Genomic DNA, 19,739 nt, shown 5'->3' with positions numbered 1-19,739 from the left:
CCTTAGCCCAGTATACCTGAAGGAGCATCTCCATCCCCATCGTTCAGCCTGGACACTGATGTCCAGCTCCGAGGGCCTTCTGGCAGTTCCCTCCCCGTGAGAAGTGAGGTGACAGGGAACCAGGCAGAGGGCCTTCTCGGTAGTGGCTCCCAACCGTCAGATGTCAAGGAAATAAACAACTATCTGACTTTTTGAAGACAGTCCTGTTTAGGGAAGTTTTTAATGTTTGATGTTTTATTCTGTTTTTAATATTCTGTTGGGAGCTGCCCAGAATGGCTGGGGAAACCCAGCCAGATGGGCAGGGTGTAAATAATAAGTTATTATTTTTATTATGTTTTTTATATATGTTGAAAGCTGCTCAGAGTGGTTGGAGCAATCGTCAGATGGTGGAGAATAATAATAATATAGGTAAAGGTAAAGGGACCCCTGACCATTAGGTCCAGTCGTGGCCGACTCGGGGGTTGCGGCACTCATCTTACTTTATTGGCCGAGGGAGCCGGCGTACAGCTTCCAGGTCATGTGGCCAGCATGACTAAGCCGCTTCTGGCGAACCAGAGCAGTGCACGAAAACGCCATTTCAAACTGCTGGGTTGGCAGGAGCTGGGACCGAGCAACGGGAGCTCAACCCGTCGCGGGGATTCGAACCGCCAACCTTCTGATCGGCAAGTCCTAGGCTCTGTGGTTTAACCCACAGTGCGACCTGCATCCCCAATAATAATACAGTGGTACCTTGGGATGCGAACGGGATCCGTTCCGGAGCCCTGTTCGCATCCTGAATGGAACGCAAGATGCAACAGCGTGTGTGCTTGGGTCACGTTTCACCGCTTACGCGCATGCGCTTGACATCATTTTGACTGCGCATGCATGAGCGGCGAAACCTGGAAGCGCTCAACCTGAAGTGTATTTATCCCGAGGTATGACCCACAGGACGCGGGTGGCGCTGTGAGTTAAACCACAGAGCCTAGGACTTGCCAATCAGAAGGTCAGCTCTCGTTGCTTGGTCCCAGCTCCTGCCCACCTAGCAGTTCAAAAGCACATCAAAGTGCAAGTAGATAAATAGGTACCACTCCGGCGGGAAGGTGAACGGCGTTTCTGTGCGCTGCTCTGGTTCGCTAGAAGCGGCTTAGTCATGCTGGCCACATGACCCGGAAGCTGTACGCAAGCTCCCTCGGCCAATAAAGCGAGATGAGCGCCGCAACCCCAGAGTCGGTCACAACTGGACCTAATGGTCAGGGGTCCCTTTACCTTTACCTTATGACTGTATAGGCTGTCCCTATTTCCATCAGAGCAATGTTGGAGGGTACTCTAATGTACGGGTTACACACACGCAGCGGAACTAAATGTTAAACACCCTCCTCTGGGGGAGTCGGCTTCATTTCTGCAGGGCCCCTAAAATGAACCATTCTGAACTTTCTCTCTCTCTCTCTCTCTCTCCTCCCTATCTCAGAGTCAGGCAACAAAACAAAGGATCTATTTTCCTTTTCTACTGCAAAACGTCCTTCTGTGGCGCCTCCCCCTTTTGCGCAGCCCCCCAATCAGGCCAGTGCTACCCATGATGAGCGTCTGTTCCCTCCCACACAACTTTCCTTTAATCCTGTGAAATTGTCTCCGGTCCCTTGATCTTTTCCTCTCTCCCACTTCTTTTTTTTAAACTCCGGCTCAGCAGTTTGTTTACGGTCCCTTGCTTCACCTTCTTCTCGCGCTGCCGGACAAGTGTCTGCCCAGTGGCATTCCGAGCGAGCGAAGGTAAGCTGCGCGCACGGCTGGCTGGATTTTGTCCCTTTTTGATTCTTATTTTTGTTCCATTTTTTAATATATATATTATTATTTTTTGCTCCAGCTGTTGGTCGCGCTCGAGGGAGGGAGCCCAGCGCCAGAAGCGTCGGCGGAGATCTGCCAAACATTTGCTGAATGGGAGAATATTCATCGCATCGGAGCTTTTGAAAGTGGGTCTATTTATTTTCCTTCTCTCCCTGCTCCTCGTTTGCTATTGTATTTCGCCTTTTCTGCTTCTTAAAAGCGGGGGAAGTATTAGAGTGGATGGGGAAACCCAGCCAGATGGGTGGGGAATAAATACATAAATAAATATATTATTATTATTAGTAGTAGTAGTAGTACCCGCACCAACTCCAAATTTCACTTTTCCTGGACTTTATATCAAAATGCCATGCTATGATACTATAAGAGAAAACGACGTTCTTTCTTTCTTATGAAACGATGTACTTGTGATAAACTTCGATGGTGGTGGAGTGTTCAAATGAGAGATAAATTGGGCAGCGAGCACTTTTCTTAATGGCTTGGGGAAAAGAGACCTCCCCCATCCCTCCAGGATTTCTTGGTTTCCTCGTCCTCTTACACTCTCCCCCTTTTGGGCTTCCAACAGTGCAATCAGTGCTTACTCGGAAGTAAGTCCCATTGTGTGCAGCGGGGCTTACTCCCAGGTAAGTATGCATAGGATTGCAAACGTAGGGCGACTTACTGGAGAGTAAGCCCCAATCGAACACAAGGGGATTTACTTCTGAGTAGACACACGTGGGACTGGAACTTATGGTTGCTACTGTAATAATTGAATTCGAACCTCGAAAGAGAATTTCCTAAAAGTTAATGCGCCTGGGAGAGCTAAGCCTGTGTTTTCAGAACTGGCTTCTCTACCAGAACCATAGGAGGGAGAGACTGACCAAATGTAAAAACCCTTTCCCTATGAATCCCCATTAGAATCTTATTATTGAACCCAGGTCTCTTGTCGCCTTGAGAAATATATTAAATATTTTGCATTTCTCTTATGTTACTGTCCTAACAGTTTAGCAGTTTTCATCCTGCAGCACACACAGGACCAGAGTGGTCTTATTTTATTTTATGTTTTTAAGATTAGGGGGAAAGGGGGGGGGCATGAACTTTTACTTTTAATGCTTGTATTGTGGTGTACAAGGACACCTCCCAGCAAACCAAGTATGCAGGGCTACGCTCAACAAAAGGATCTGATCCCGTAGACATGTGGCTCAAATCACCTGACATCAAATGATCAAAAAGTGTGTGTGTTTTGGGGGGGAGGGGATTGTGGTTGCCAAGGAAGGAGCGAGGGAGATGGCATGGAAACTCTCCTGTATGTTACAATTTTCTTAAAAAGCAACAGGTCTCTGTTTTATTTATTGGTGTGTGTGTTTTAAGTGAGTAAGCGGAAAAGCAATTTAACCTCCTTCTCCCTTCCCCATACAAATACTACTGCTCTAATTATAGCATTAAGGCTGCAAGCCCATGAAGACTGTGTCAGGAGTAAGTTTCATGGGTAAAGCTTACTTCTGAGTAAGTTGCATGAGATCGCATTAAAACTGCAGGAAACTGAAGAAGACCCAGCAAGGGTCTTCTTCTTGTTGTTGTTGTTGTTGTTGTTGCTTATTGTTTACTGGATCTTTGTATTTTTAAAGAGGAGCAAGGACACAAGTGGCAATTCACATTCTTTCAAAGGTGCAGAGTGTTGTAGTTAGTCATGGAGATTTACTCTGCATGTGCTCAGTGACTTTCTCAGTGCTTCAGATACCCCCAGGGCTACACCTGAAAACAGGTTCTGGGGTGACCACAGATTTTCTTGATGATGATTTAATGTTCTGTAGCCCCAGGAATATGTAGGGCACATTATAGGAGACATAAATGCCCAGAAGACTTGCAGTCTAGTTCATACAGTTCTTGTGGAGAACTGACATTTGAGAATGCATAGCAAAGGTTGGTTAGAAGGGATTTTGCAGGTGATGGAGGGACAGCTTAGATGGTACTAGGGCAAATCTGAAAGGGGGCTGAAGATAGAACCCACTCTTTACCCTCTCCAGAATATCATAAGGTTAGATCCATTTTGGTGGTCACAATCATCCTGCCACAACCCCTGTCTGTAAAACTCTGCAGAGATTTAAATATCTGCAAAACTTTCCTGACGGGAGATGACAGTGGGACAAGATGAATGCCTTATGGACCACCGCAGCTTTCTGAAAAGCCAACTATTTTCTGCCTCTGGCCTTGGGTGAAGAAACTACAGTGGTCATAAGAAGGACATTGAATAGATTAGAGAAGCGTGTTCTGAACCAACATGGAGTGTCGTGGCAGACATAGGAAAACAGTGCTTTTCAGACTGAAATCTCTCAGAAGAAAAAATTCTTACTTCATTAGTGGGGCATTACTTCCAAGTAAATATGCTTAAGGTTGCAGCTGTTGGCTGTAATTGTATTCCCACTTACCTGGAAATAAGACTCATGGAACTAAACAGCGCTTACAATCTGAGTGACATGCCTTGAAATGCGCAGTCAGTGACAATCTTGCATATGTCAAAGCAATATTTATCGTCCTAACTCCCTTTGCGCCTGTTCTATATTACCTCTCCTGAATCAGTCCTGACGCATAAATCCATTTTATTCCTAGTTGATTACCGCTTATAAAGTTGGTGAAATTTGAAAGTGCTTACTCCTATGTACTCAATGCTGGTTCTGCTTGGTGTTCTTCAGCTGGGTCTCATTCAAACTGACTAGGTCTACATCTAGGAACACAGGAAGCTGTTTTATACTGAGTCAGACCATTGGTTCATCTAGCAAAGTTCTGTATGCACCAGGGCCCTCCAGAATTTGCTGGACTACAGCTTCCCAAAGCCCCAGCCAGCAGAGCCAACGTTCAGAGACACTGGGATCTGTAGTCTCACCGCATCTAGAGGACCAGTGATTCCCCATCTCTGTTCTGTGCTGCCTTTCCCGGCACCACCTAGAGATGACATTAATGCCTACTGCATTCATAACATGAGATAACCCTTCCTTTGACACCAGGTTTCCCAAACTTGGGACTCCAGATGTTTTGAGACTACAATTCCCATCATCCCTGACCACTGGTCCTGCTAGCTAGGGATGATGGGAGTTGTAGTCCAAGTTTAGAAAACCCCGATTTGACACAACATCACCTACATCTAGTAAACAAATCTGAACAAAAGCTTGATAAAAGAGTTGTCTGGCAGTTCTGCTTTGTCTCCATCCTCCTCAAACAATTTAAACCGTTTGTCTTTTGGGATTTTCTGTACAGTGGTACCTCTGGTTACGTACTTAATTCGTTCCGGAGATCCGTTCTTAACCTGAAACTGTTCTTAACATGAGGTACCACTTTAGCTAATGGGGCCTCCCACTGCCGCCACTGTGTGATTTCTGTTCTCATCCTGAAGCAAAGTTCTTAACCCGAGGTACTATTTCTGGGTTAGCGGAGTCTGTAACCTGAAGTGTCTGTAACCCAAGGTACCACTGTACTAGCTAGTGAACTGAAAACAACAGCTTGTGTCTCACATTTTGCCTCAAGGCTGGTCAGTTTCATCTCAGCCTTTATGCTAGCAGAATATGGTTTCCTCGTCCCCATGCATTGAAACACCTATCGGCTTGGTTTTAAACAGGGCTGCCCTAGGTCCGGAATTTCACGGACATAGCCGGGATTCGTCCTTCGAAAATGGCCTCTGGGCAGAATTTTCAGAAAGCGGCAAAAACGATGGGGGAAACCTGGGTTCATGGCAGCACATATTGGAAATGTTGCTTTTGGGGGGTGATTTTCCAGGGGGGCAGGGTACCTTCATGGGGGGATTGTGCAAAAGCTAAACTCCCCCCCTCAAAAGTAACAACTTTGCCAAACAAAAAGGTCAAAACCCTTTTTTGTCTGGATTTTCACTTTCTGAAACATGAGGGAGAAATGGTGTCTGTTACATGCGTATGACATATTGTCCTATATTGCCTTTGAGTGGGTTTTCCCAAGACCTTAGGTGCAGTTGCATGTTATGAAACACAGAATCATAGAGTTGGAAGGGAGGCCAAAGGGTAATTTAGTCCAATCAACTCAAGCATTAATAATAATAATAATAATAATAATAATAATAATAATAATAATCCCATCTGCCTGGGTTTCCTCAGCCACTATGGGTGGCTCCCAACAGAATATTAAAAACAGAATAAAACATCAAACATTAAAAACTTCCCTAAACAGGGCTGCCTTCAGATGTCTTCTAAAAGTCAGATAGTTGTTTCTTTCCTTGACATCTGAAGGGAGGGTGTTCCACGGGGCTGGCACCACCACCGAGAAGGCCCTCTGCCTGGTTCCCTGTAACTTCGCTTCTCACAGGGAGGGAACCGCCAGAAGGCCCTTGGAGCTGGACCTCAGTGTCCAGGCTGAATGATGGGGGTGGAGACGCTCCTTCAGGTATACTGGGCTGATCCATGACAGATGGATACTTTATACGGGATTCTTCACAACATGTTTGCCCTGGGTATAAGAGTGCTTAGATGTCTAGTGTGGGTGTGACCAATGGCTGCTCCAAAGTCCTGTGGCTGGCAGGAACTGAATGGTGCACCATGTGCACAAATGGCTCCTATTGCTAGCAAGGACATGTAAGTGGGTGCTGGGTGGCATCTTTACAGGTCTGCCACTCCTATGTTTTGGTGGCGCAAGACAGAATATGTGCACAAATGTGCGCCAGCCCAAAAGTGTACTGCTGATCTCTGCTTGGGAGTCAGTTCCTCTGAGTCTAAAAAAAGTGATTGCTGAACTTTCCGTAGGTATTTGAATCATCCCTTGACTTGGCTTGCCTGTGAGGTAGAGGGAGAGTCTTGTCCTATAAACCCTGATTGCGATTGAAAATAGATTGTGTCTCATTGACATGCTCGACTCGTTTGCGTTGGTTGGGGCATCACAGCAGGGCTTTGTTTTGTTTGCATGTTGGGTGAAGGGTAACCCTCATCCTAAACACATTTACTTGGAACATAACAGCACTCCGTGGAGCGGGGATGTCAATGGCAGTGTACCTAATCCCGAACTTGCATTTAGAACTCGTTGTTGTTGTTGTTTAGTCGCTTAGTCGTGTCCTACTCTTCGTGACCCCATGGACCAGAGCACGCCAGACACTTCTGTCTTCCACTGCCTCCCGCAGTTTGGTCAAACTCATGCTGGTAGCTTCAAGAAGAGTGTCCAACAATCTCGTCCTCTGTTGTCCCCTTCTCCTTGTGCTCTCCATCTTTCCCAACATCAGGGTCTTTTCCAGGGAGTCTTCTCTTCTCATGAGGTGGCCATAGTACTGGAGCCTCAACTTCAGGATCTGTCCTTCCAATGAGCACTCAGGGCTGATTTCCTTCAGAATGGATAGGTTTGATCTTCTTGCAGTCCATGGGACTCTCAAGAGTCTCCTCCAGCACCATAATTCAAAAGCATCAATAGGATCACTTAGTCCAGCATTTTCCATTCTGGCCAGCAGCAAGGCTCTGGGGTGCTATCTGGATTTTTAAAACTGAAAATCTAAGATAGATCTTTTGTATGTGCTCTGTCTTGGACCTACATACAGTCCCTTCCCCTAAAGGTGTAACTTATCTTCCCTAAATTTCATAGATTTGTCTGGGAAAGGAACTCAGGGCCTCTTAAGCAGCTGCTTCCTCCATTGTATTGAACAGGGTAGACCGGGAGGGTATAGAAGATCCAGGTGTGTATCAGGGCTGCCAGGATGAATTGCTGGAGCAGAGCGAGGAAACATGACTCAGCAAAATAAAAGAAACACGACCTAGCGGAATAAAGGAGGCCCATTTTGCACTACTATTTCAGTTATTTAAGCTCTCGTAGACAATTCAGCTGTGCAGTTTCGAGAACCACAATGGGAAAGGAAGGACAGATTAATGTTTTCCTCCAATGACCACTATTAAGGCTGCTCCTTTGGGACGTATCATGTGTGCTAGGAACATGGGGATTTGCTTTACAGTGGTACCTTGGTTCTCAAACTTAATCCATTCCGGAAGTCCATTCTCAAACCAAAGCGTTCCAAAACCAAGGTGCGCTTTCCCATAGAAAGTAATGCAAAATGGATTAATCCATTACAGATTTTTAAAAACAACCCCTAAAACAGCAATATAACATTAATTTTGCTATCCAGCGAGACTATTGATCCATAAAATGAAAGCAATAAACAATGTACTTCAGTCACACACACAATCAATCAATCAGTAGCTGAACTGGGTTCCACACAGTCACACAAAAAAGAGAGCCGCAAAAACACAAAATAAATAGCAAAAACAGACAGACCTCAGTGTAACACTCAAAACGGAAGCGTAACACTCAAAACGGAGCACACTCAGCTTCCAAAAAAAAGTTCGCAAACCAGAACACTTACTTTCCAGGTTTGCAGTGTTTGGGTTCCAAGTTGTTTGAGTACCAAGACGTTTGAGAACCAAGGTACCACTGTATATCAGAACCACTAGTTCATCAGTCATGTGTACACTGACTGACTGGTAGTAGCTGTCTGGGGTTTCAGGCAGGAGTCACTCCCAGCCCTACCTCGAGTTGCCAGGGATCGGGACCTTCTGCCTGCCAAACAGAGGCTCTGCCACTGAGCTACTAACGGTCACGGCGCTGAATGTTGCTCTTCCTCTTGAATATCCCACACCTTTCCAGCTTGCGCCAGCTGCCGTGTTGAAATGGCCCTAACAATCCCTCGGAACCACACATGCGTACCAAAGGAATGTCGAGTAAGCTTAGTAACAAATCTTTTGCTGGTTCAGAAGGTTAACCCGGCTGCCTGGCGGTTTCACAGCTGTTGCTCCTGTTGACAATCGCTTTGGCTCTCTCTTGGCTGAGATGTGTCACGGAAAAGTGTCTGCCCTGAGTTCTGGCTCGTCAAAGCGCAGGTGGCTGAAGGAATCTCTTAAACATGTTGCATTTAAACAGGGTCTTCTCCTAAACTGCCACCCAATGGGGCATGGCTTAGGGCTGGGGTGTTTGTTAGGAATGAATGTTTTTTCATGATTGTGTGTGTCTGTGTGTGTGTGTGTGTTTGTATTCTAGACACAATCTGTGGAGGACCCATGCAATCTAACTTTAGTGCTGTGCTTCTTCCAGCACTACCTCAGGGATTTCTCTGACCAAGGATGGGAAATATCTGTGGCCAAGTCATCCTTGAAACTATAATCTGTATTTCAACAGGCAACAATGTTTTCAAGCGTTGCTTATCCCATTCTACGATAATTGCATTTCTGCATTAAAACAAGCTCTTTTCTTCTGCAGCAGACCCTCCAACATTTCTCCGATGAAAATAAGGACGTCCTATTCCATAATAGTAATAATAATTTTATTACTTATACACCACCCATCTGACTGGGCGGCTTCCAACATATATAAAAACATAATAACACATTAAACAATGTCCCTATACAGGGCTACCTTCAGATGTCTTCTAAAGGTTGTATAATTACTAATCTCCTTGGCTTGTGGATGGCATAGCTCCATACTTGCCAACGTTTCTCTGATGAAAATAGGGATGTCCTAAGGAAAAGCAGAACATTTCAGGATCAAATCAGAAACTGGGACAGCTTCTGTAACTCTGGGACTCTCCCTGGAAAATAGGGGCACTTGGTCTTCTGCAGCAACAGAATGCCACATTTATTTTCAGTAACTTAAAAAGAAAATAACCTTCTCAGTGTTATTTCTGCACCTTCCTGCTGCTGCCACTAAATGGGGCATGGATGCGGAAAGAAAAAAAAAATTCATAATGGGTTTGTGTTCGCCTCTACATAATTCCATCCTTATTTCAGACAAAGTGATATATCCGTATATCACAATGTTTAGCTGGTGATACATTGCTATGTTGATAAGTAGATATCTCCCAGTCCTACTCCTGTGCTGGGCTTCTTCCTGCACAGAGGGAAATACGAACCTTTTATTCCAACTACTGCAGGGATGTGTGGTTAGGGAAAGGGCAATCATAGAATTGTACAGTTGGAAGGGGCCCAACTCCATCTTGTCCAGCCCACTGCAATGCTGGAATCACCCGTGTTCCCTCTTCTCCCAGTGATTGCCTCCAAGCTGTTGCTACTCCCCTCAAAAAATCAGATTTTTGCACAGTGGAGGTGTGCTCAGGGAAGTGTGAGTTAGCGCTCGCTTTCAAGCGCCGTCATCATACAAATCGGAGTGAATTCTTATTAAATAGACAGCGTGGCCTCATTGCCCTGAAAACAGATCAGGCTGAACCCTCAATAAACAAGTCTTTTGGAAGCATGCTGTATCTCTTTGTCAGATAAGGCTGCTTGTGGGAAGAATTATTTGGAAAGCTTTATGGTGAGCAGTGAGGTCCAGCTCCGAGGGCCTTCTGGTGGTTCCCTCGCTGCGAGAAGCCAAGTTACAGGGAACCAGGCAGAGGGTCTTCTCGATAGTGGCACCCGCCCTGTGGAATGCCCTTCCACCAGATGTCAAGGAGAAAAGCAACTACAGTGGTACCTCGGGTTACATATCTTCAGGTTACATGCGCTTCAGGTTACAGACTCCGCTAACCCAGAAATAGTGCTTCAGGTGAAAAACTTTGCTTCAGGACAAGCAGGAGGCTTTTAGTTTTTAATAGACTATTGTATTTTAATATTCTGTTGGAAACCGCCCAGAGTAGTTGGGGAAACCCAGCCAGTTGGGCAGGGTATAAATAATAAATTATTATTATTATTATTATTTTATTATTATTTTATTTTATTCTATAAAGAAGGAAGGCAATAGCAGGCCACGCAACATGAACAATGGAACTTGTGGAGCTATGGATGTCTGTTCTATGAACTTCTAGAGGAAAATGTTTTACTGAGTTTTGGAAATAGCCTGGAATCAGGGTGATTCCCGTGGGTGGGGAGGCAGATCTGGCAATATTTGATTCCAGAGAATCCTTCACAAAGTGGTATTTTATTACGGAAAATCCCTGAACCCCACATTTGAGGAAGGAGAGATCCTAAAGTGTGTGTTTCCTACCCACTGTGAAGCAACAGAACTTTTCTTACATGGAATGCTGTTGAATGGTTCATATAACTATAGAGTTCTTTTTTTAATATATATTTTTTGTTTGATTTTAGAAAATGTAAACATACAACAGGAAACAATTCAAAATCCAAATATCGAGATTGCTCTGAATCTCCTGACTTCCCCCTATCCCTTCCATGGGTCCTAATGGTAATATTTACAACTGCGTAGCAATACTATCCAAGTTTTATCCTTCCAAATTGTCCATGCTGTCCATCAGTTTACAAGTGTGGTTAAAATCCTGCTAACATTTTAACCTGCTTACAATGTAAATAGAATGTAAACTTTTCCCACTCTTTTTTTTTAAAAAAAATGTCCTCTTGATTTCTAAGCTTCCCAGTTAATTTTGCCATTTCAGCCTAGTCCATCAACTTGGTTTGCCATTCTTCTCTGGTTGGGGTTATTTCTTCCTTCTATTTCTGGACTAATAGCACCTGTGCAGCTGTTGTTGCATACATAAACAGTCTTTTCTGATCCTTTGGCATCTCAGTACCTGTTGCAACTAATAAGAAGGCTTCTGGTTTTTAAACAAAAGTTATTTTAAACATTTTTTTTCCATTTCATTATATATCATCTCCTAGAAATTTTTTATTGCTTTGCACATCCACCACATATGGTAAAAGGTACCTTCGTATAACTATATAACTCTAACATCACATCTTCTTCCTTCCTAGGTCACCTCTCTATCTGGTCCTCTGTCTGGTTTTAAAAAGAAAAGGAAGCCACATAAAATCGGTTTATTTCTGGTGTTTGGGAGAAGAGGTGGTGGTGGGAAACCCAGTGAAGATTTCCAGAACATACCCTCAAGTTTATCTCTTTGTTCACCAAGCCAAGCCGTCATGGACTTCCTATGGATGAGGTAGGTGGATACAGGTAGTGGTGTGTTGGTTGCTGCTGTTTCTTAATTTTGGAAGCAAACAGGAGGATCTCTCTGTTGACAGCGGGCAACCCCGGTCAAGTCTATCACTCGCTTAGCTGGAGCTACCTAAAGTAATATGCCATCCCAAATAGGTGCTGTGTGTCCCCTTTCCCCCCTCTGCCTGGGCAATTTGTGGAAATAAAAGTTGTCAAAACAGCAGGAGAAGGGACAGGAAAGCAGGTGTGTGTGCTTTGGAGTCGAAAGACAGAGTTTTACCAAACACAAGCACACAGATTTCCCTGTCCCTTCTCATTTGCAAAGATGCCCGGGCTGCTTACTTAACTGGGAGTAAGTGCACTGAATTTACCTACAGGTGTAGGGTACAAGATGGGCAAGGTATTATTATTCTTATTATTACTATTATTATTATTGGAATAGGACATCCCTATTGTTGTTGGATGGTATGATAAAGCACTGGTGGGTTAAACCACTGAGCCTAGGGTTTGCTGATCAGAAGGTCGGCGGTTCGAATCCCCGTGACGGGGTGAGCTCCCGTTGCTCGGTTCCTGCTCCTGCCAACCTAGCAGTTCGAAAGCACGTCAAAGTGCAAGTAGATAAATAGGTACTGCTCCGGCAGGAAGGTAAACGGCGTTTCCGTGTGCTGCTCTGGTTCGCCAGAAGCTGCTTAGTCATGCTGGCTACATGACCCGGAAGCTGTACGCCGGCTCCCTTGGCCAATAAAGTGAGATGAGTGCCACAACCCCAGAGTCAGTCACAACTGGACCGTTACCTTTACCTATAATAAAGCACTACTGGGTCACTGCCACCAGAATTATATGTGGAACTCCAAAGCAATTCTGTTCTGAGATGCCTCTAGCCTCCTGAGCTGTAACTCTGGAAAGATACGCAGGAATCTATAGGTCTAGTTCTGTGACAAAGCTAAGCCCACAGACCCTTTTAAGCTACGTAGACTTGTGGCACCTATGCCACAATTTGGGCATCCCTACCATAAAACGATTTCCAAGAGATGTATCTATTGAAGAATCAGATGGGCAACCTCTAGGTGCCCTTTATATGTTGCATCCATGCCTGGATAGCTCCACTAGTAGTAGTAGTAGTAGTAGTAGTAGCAGTAGCAGTCATAATAATAATAATAATAATAATAATAATAATAATAATAATATATTATTTATTCTCCACCCATCTGGCTGGGTTTCCCCAGCCACTCTGGGCGGCTCTCAACAGAACACTAAAAACAGAATAAAACTTCAATCATTAAAAACTTCCCTAAACAGGGCTGCCTTCAGATGTCTTCTAAAAGTCAGATCGTTGTTTATTTCTTGACTTCTGATGGGAGGACATTCCACAGGGCAGGCGCCACTACCGAGAAGGCCCTCTGCTTGGTTCCCTGTAACCTCACTTCTCACAATGAGGGGACCGCCAGAAGGCCCTCAGCGCTGGACCTCAGTGTCCAGGATGAACAAGGGGAGTGAAGACGCTTCATCAGGTATACAGGGCTGAGGCCGTTTAGGGCTTTAAAGGTCAGCACCAACACTTTGAATTGTACTTGGTAGCGTACTGGGAGTCAATGTACGTCTTTAAGGACTGGTGTTATGTGTTCTCGGCGGCCACTCCCAGGCACCAATCTAGCTGCCACATTCTGGATTAGTTGTGGTTTTCGGATCACCTTCAAAGGTAGCCCCACGTGGAGCACATTGCAGTAGTTGAGCATCCCCTTTCAAGTGCATTTCCTACATTCTTTCCTATGCCAAGGAAGCCGCTCCCCCCTTTTTTGCATGGTCTCTCATCCCTCAGCACTGCTGTCGTAGAACCATAGAATTGTAGATCTGGAAGGGACCAGCCCTCTTGCAGTGCAGGAATATTTACCTCAATATGGGGCTCAAACCCACAACCCTGAAATCAAGAATCTCATGCTCTGCTGACTGAACTGCCCCATGTTCAAGACCTGTAATGTTATAGCTACATAATGGGGAATGCTGCTTTCATGGCACTGCAAGTGTGAGCTAGTTGATATAATGAGGCGGCTGCAGGTCTGACTCTCATATAGCCTCATTCTTGGCGATTCCTTTCCATCATGGAGGGATAAGTGATAGAAAACCTTTGGGTTTGGTTTTATTTTTTTTTTGCTGGGAGCCATCGTTCCCTGTGAAGGGTGCCTGCCCAGTGTTCTTCTTCACAGAGCTCTGGCTCCAGTGGGACACCCACAGTGTTTGAAGCTGTGGACACAGGATGTTAGCCACAATCCGTATTTATCCTGTGGTTTCTTGAGAAATATTGCTGTTTGATCAAACCAGCCCTCAAATCAAACCAGCTTCTATTTGATTCAATAAGTAAGCTGCGGTTAAGCTGAGGTCTATAGCAATTGGGTGGAGACATCCAACCCGCTGCTATGTACATCAACATAAAAGTGCAACTCGAAACACAACCTCTCTGCATTTCTGTTGAATTAAGGGTAGCAAAAATGAATTGAACCAATGTCCAGACTTTCAAAAACTTAACTTGCAGAAACTTATCGTTCTAGATCAGGCATAGGCAAACTTGGCCCTCCATGTTTTGGGACTACAACTCCTATCATACCTAGCTAACAGGACCAGCGGTCATCGATGATAGGAGTGGTAGTCCCAAAACATCTGGAGGGCCAAGTTTGCCTATGCCTGTTCTAGATGAATTAAAACATAATATTTATAGTCACATGCTCATCCAAGCATGGGCTTACAAGTCTCTTCGTCTAGCTTCTAAACAACCATGTTTTCCTTCCTTTCCAGAGCTCAGCACTCAGTCTTCTGTATCTCAGTTAGGCCATGCCTTGCAGCTCCTATGAGAGATTTCCTCTTTTACTTTCTCCTGCAGCTTCACTCTCTTTCAAACCGAGAAGAAGCACTCACACTATGCAACTTAGCAGTGTTCACAGTGGAATCTAGAACACAGTCATCTTGCTTCACATAAAATGGCGTCTCTCCTTCACTAGATGGTCCCATGTGATCAATGTTAGCCAATCCCATGAGGACTACTAGAGAACTCTCTAGAATTCAGTTGCCAAACAAATTTGAGCACATAGTAATGCATGCAAGCACTTACAATTTCAGTGAATTAAATGACCGTACTTCACCATTTCAAGTTGCTAGTGTGTGCATAGCCTTTGTGATTGGCGGTTGAGCCTACAGAGAGAAGAAATTCCAAAGTTTCACCCTCTTGTCTGGGTGAATCATTCTAAAATCCACCCTCAAACACTCACCCATTCCAATGTTTCCGCCCCCCTTTCCACAGCTGAAACGTTTTCAACAGCACCCGGTCTATCTCCAGCCGTGCAAAATCCAACCAGAAGTTGCAAGATGACCGACGAGCCCATCAAAGAGATCTTGGGAAGTTCCAAATGTCCTCAGTGTGCAACGCTGGAAAAGTGCAACAACAATGACTGCAGGGTGACAGCCGTGCCTCTGGTGAGCGAGTGCCGACTGACAGCCGCCACGGGGGGAGCCGAACTCTCCTGCTACCGCTGCACGATCCCGTTTGGGGTGGTGATCCTCATCGCCGGGGTGGTGGTCACAGCGGTGGCGTACAGCTTCAATTCCCATGGATCCATCATCTCCGTGCTTGGGCTGGTCATACTGTCCTCCGGACTCCTTTTGCTGGCGTTGAGTGCGTTGTGCTGGAAAATCCGACAGAAGAGCAAGAAAACAAAGAGGCGAGAAAGCCAGACGACTCTAGTGGCAAATCAGAGGAGCCTGTTTGCTTAGAACAGAACAAAACTGCAAGCGAATAGGGATGGGGTGAGAGATGGATCGCGGAACGGACGAGCCTATTTATTTGCAGTTGGGCTGCAGGATTTTATTAATGGCTGAATCGGATTTATTAAAAATAGGAGCTAAAACACGCTTAACAGCTCAGGAGTCCTTGGTATCTGTTTAATCGCAAGCGTGCTTCAAGATGCACTAGGTTCGGTGTTTTGCGTTGGGTTTTTGTCCTCCTCTTCTCTTTCAGCTGACTTCTGTCTTTCAGTTACCCAACTTGCATCACAACGGTCAAATGTTATTGTTTTCATTCTTTGAGGGGTGGGAGGGAGTTGCCCTCCATTTTGTAGTGCAATTGTGGCCAAGCACCCAAGTAAGAAGGCCCAGATGGGAAAATGTAATCTGGTCAAAGTTAGCTGCGGGAAGCTGGTAATGCATGTCTGAAAAATTGACAGAAGCCAGGTAACCCACAATGGCCGGTTCTCTGATTTGTGGTAGAATTAACATGTTTCATGTGTCTGCATGTGAAGAGAAGTCTGGTTTGATTATCCTTTCCTGAGAAGGACTGTCTTAAAAACTTGGGACAAGGTGTACAGACAGTTTTATTCATTCATTATTAAATTTATAGCCTGCCCTTCCTCCAGAGGCTATTTAACCTGTCAGTGTTGACCTGCCATAAATTTGGAAGGGACCATGGCTGCATCTTATGTGGAGTTGGCAGGGAAAGGGTCAAATCCCCCTCCAACAGCTGCCTCTGTGCTTCAAATTCTGCTAGAAAAAGTAGCTATCATTCCTTTGTTCCGGGAATTCCTGTGCATTCTGCAAATCAGGGGTAGGCAACCTGCGTGGACCTCCAGATGTTACAAGACTCCACATCCCATCAGCCCCAGACAGCATGACCAATGTTCAGGGATGATGGGAGTTGTAGCCCCAAAGCAGCTGGAGGTAGATAAGTCCCCCAGCTCTGGTGTTTCTTCCGGATGAAATAAAAAAGTTGCGCAGCATGCCATGTTAAATCCAAGTTTCTTTGCTTTGGCTGTTGAAAATTGTCCTCCCTGCCGTCGCTCAGGAAAGCACTTTCTTCTTTCCAAGGTAAGGAAAACTCCTCTGCCTGCAACTCTCCCTTCTCCCCGCTCCAAAAAGACACTACCTGCCACCCAAGGTACAGTGGTGCCCCGCAAGATGAATGCCTCGCAAGACGGAAAACCCGCTAGACGAAAGGGTTTTCTGTTTTGGAGGCGCTTCGCAAAACGAATTTCCCTATGGGCTTGCTTCGCAAGACGAAATGTCTTGCGAGTTCCTGTGGGTCCCCCCCTTTTTTCCCTTTTCCTAAGCCGCTAAGCCGCTTATCAGCTGATCCGCTAAAAGCCGCTAAACCGCTAATAGCGCTAATCCGCTAAGCTGTCAATGGGCTTGCTTCGCAAGACGGAAAAACCGCTATACGAAGAGCCTCACGGAACGGATTAATTTCGTCTTGCGAGGCACCACTGTAATAGCAACAGACCCGCCAAGTGTCCCTAATTTTTCAGGGACAGTCACAGATCTACAGAAGCTGTCCTGGTTTTTGATTTAATCCTGGGACATCCCACTTTTCCTTAGGACAGACACCCTTATTTTCATCAGAGAAATGTTGCAGGGTATGGAATAGGACGTCCCCAGGGTTTGTTTGCTTTTCCAGCCGGAACTCAATTCCGGCACCTCTCTGGTGGGCACCGTGGCCGTTATGTAAGAGAACAAGAGAGGCATTCACGGTGAGTTCTGGCACCTCTTTTTCTAGAAAAATAGCACTGGACCGTCCCCATTTTCATCGGAGATACTTTGGAGGGTATGCAATAGGATGTCCCTATTTTCATCGGAGAAATGTTGCAGGGTATGTAGCAAATATTTGGACAATACAGTGGTACCTCGGGTTACATACGCTTCAGGTTACATACGCTTCAGGTTACAGATTCCGCTAACCCAGAAATAGTACCTCGGGTTAAGAACTTTGCTTCAGGATGAGAACAGAAATCGTGCTCTGGCAGCAGCAGGAGGCCCCATTAGCTAAAGTGGTGCTTCAGGTTAAGAACAGTTTCAGGTTAAGAACGGGCCTCCGGAACGAATTAAGTACGTAACCAGAGGTACCACTGTATTGGAGAAGAATATCAAGAAAAATCAAGGATGTGACCCAATGGTTCCAGGGACCTGCTCCTTAGCACTGTTTTTCAACAGACGACAAGCCTATGGACCAGCTTTTCCCTCCGACATGTTGCCCTCTAGATGGTGTTGGACTCCCCGCAGCTCCAGCCAGCATGGCCAATCGCTAGGGATGATGGGACTTGGAGTCCAGCAACACCTGGATTGCAGCAGGTTAGGAAAACTGTCATACATGGCTTTGACTTACATATGTAGAGTTGGGGCTCCTCGCCCCTCTCCAAGGAACTGTGATAGCTGCATCAGCCCGGTTCTTGGGTATCAGCTTGGCTCTCCATTTTGTTCCCGTGACGTTTCTCTGTGGTACTTTGTAAAGAGTAATATTGATTTTCTTTTCTTTTTTAATGATTATTTTATGGGAAGGGTTGCTATTGCTTAGATACAGGGTGCTCTCTCTGTACTTATTAGCCTGAAGTAAGCAGAAAGGTATGTTTATAGCTTTTTTTAAAAGTGACCTTTTTTTTTTGTAAGTTAACTATTATAACACTGTCATACTTAGCACTTTGGGTGGTTTTGATATAAAAAAAATGGTTTCTAAAAATTGTACCCTCCATTTTAAAATAATAAACCATCTCTGCTGCTAAAGCATTAGAGAACCTAGTCCTTTGCATCCTGTTCTGAAGCTTTTTGCCCCGGTCCATCAAAGACAATCTCTGCAAATAGGTGGATTTTCTTTGTGATGCTCATCCCAGCTCCATTGAATTGGATGGCTGCATCTCACACAGGAGAGGAATCACAGTGCCATCCAGGACAGTTAGTTGGCATTGGTCAAAGCACATCAAAGGTAGGGTAGGGTATTTATCCATGCCTGAGCGCTTCTTTTTTATTATTTATTTATTATTTTGACAGAGTAATAATCACAAATAAATAAGAATCAAAATGTGCACCCCGCCCCTGCGACCATTCCATTGTAACTATCCAACCTCCCAAAATTTCAACACCTCTTACGATGGTTTGACCCTTTCTGTTTTTACAGTACAAATTCTACAAACACCTTCCGTATCTCTTTGAAATCGTTTCTCCTGAATATTCCCAATCTTACCTTAATGGCACATGTTAATCTATCATTAATAGCTATATCCCACACCTCTTTATACCATTCTTCCATTTTATATCCTGCTTGCCCCTTCCACCTCCTAGCTATCCTAATCCATGGATCTGTCAATAAATTTGTGAGCAAGTCCTTCATAGCGAGGAATTATGTTCACATGTGGTGGGGGTGTAAATATGTACAATTTTTCTGGGAAATGGTGTTTAAGAAGATAACAGAAATCACTGGGTTAAAGCTGACCAAAAGTCCAGAGATATTATTATCAATTTAAGATGGGGTGGAATGTTCACAGGCTATGAAGGCCTGAGCGCTTCTTAAGCTATGGATAACTTTCTTTTTGCACCTTTAAACGCTGACCCTTATCTTCTGTAACTCATTCATGCAACTCACTGTCAAAGGATGTGACAGTGGTTGGTAGCTTATAGGCTGTTTTCAATGGGGAATTGCTTGAGGATGGAGCTCAATTTAATATGTAGATTATATATTATAAATTACATATTATAAATTTGAAGGAAGTGCCTTTGATTTGTGTTGTGGCATCTTACATGATAGAAAACAAGGTAGAAATGGTATAGGGTTCTTACATTTAAAGGGTACAGACATGGAGATTTTGCTGTCACATTGTTGATGATTTTAAAGCACTCTCTTGGATAGAAACATGATTGTGGTCCAATCCTCTGCGGAATAGGAGGAAACCCTACTTTTTCCAATAGGGCTTCCTCCTAGGTAAGTGTGCACAGGATTGCAGCCTTCAAATGATTGCACACATAATACTGTCTTGCTGTGCATTGACCAAGTTTCAAAACCATGCCCCAAAGCATATGCCCCTGATTGTTACTCACTTCTTCCAAATAAATGAAACCCTGAAGCCCATCATTGCACAAATAGCTAGTTTATGTTTATATATTGCTTCCCAACAGTGCCTTTCTTCTGAGAAAAAAAAAGTGGGGGAACTCACCACCAAGTTTGTTTGTTCATTTGTTCATTTATTGCGGGCCTAACAACAACAACAACAACAACAACATATTATTTATCCAACAACAACAACAACAAAAACAACATATTATTTATC

At 44.7% G+C, this 19,739-nt stretch overlaps 1 protein-coding gene across 3 annotated transcripts; it reads left to right on the top strand.

The window, feature by feature from the left end:
• The first annotated feature begins 1,587 nt into the window (after positions 1 to 1,587).
• TMEM100 (transmembrane protein 100) lies at positions 1,588 to 18,216 on the top strand. Of its 3 annotated transcripts, XR_014561384.1 has the most exons (5): positions 1,588 to 1,746; positions 1,841 to 1,946; positions 11,487 to 11,671; positions 14,960 to 16,593; positions 16,920 to 18,216. XR_014561384.1 is itself a non-coding variant. In XM_083727874.1 (4 exons), the coding sequence occupies exon 4, from the start codon at positions 15,025 to 15,027 to the stop codon at positions 15,427 to 15,429; it is 405 nt and encodes a 134-aa protein (XP_083584000.1). In that variant the 5' UTR covers positions 1,590 to 1,746; positions 1,841 to 1,946; positions 11,487 to 11,671; positions 14,960 to 15,024; the 3' UTR covers positions 15,430 to 16,427. The 3 variants fall into 3 exon arrangements, 2 of the variants coding, with proteins under 2 accessions (XP_083584000.1, XP_083584001.1); XM_083727874.1 differs by lacking the exon at positions 16,920 to 18,216 and having other exon boundaries at positions 1,590 to 1,746; positions 14,960 to 16,427; XM_083727875.1 differs by lacking the exon at positions 16,920 to 18,216 and having other exon boundaries at positions 1,590 to 1,746; positions 1,841 to 1,950; positions 14,960 to 16,427.
• Positions 18,217 to 19,739: the final 1,523 nt, after the last annotated feature.

Source organism: Podarcis gaigeae (assembly GCF_964106915.1).
Source record: "Podarcis gaigeae genome assembly, chromosome: 2".
Taxonomy (NCBI): Eukaryota; Metazoa; Chordata; class Lepidosauria; order Squamata; family Lacertidae; genus Podarcis; species Podarcis gaigeae.
This window is presented reverse-complemented; position numbering and strand designations above follow the sequence as displayed.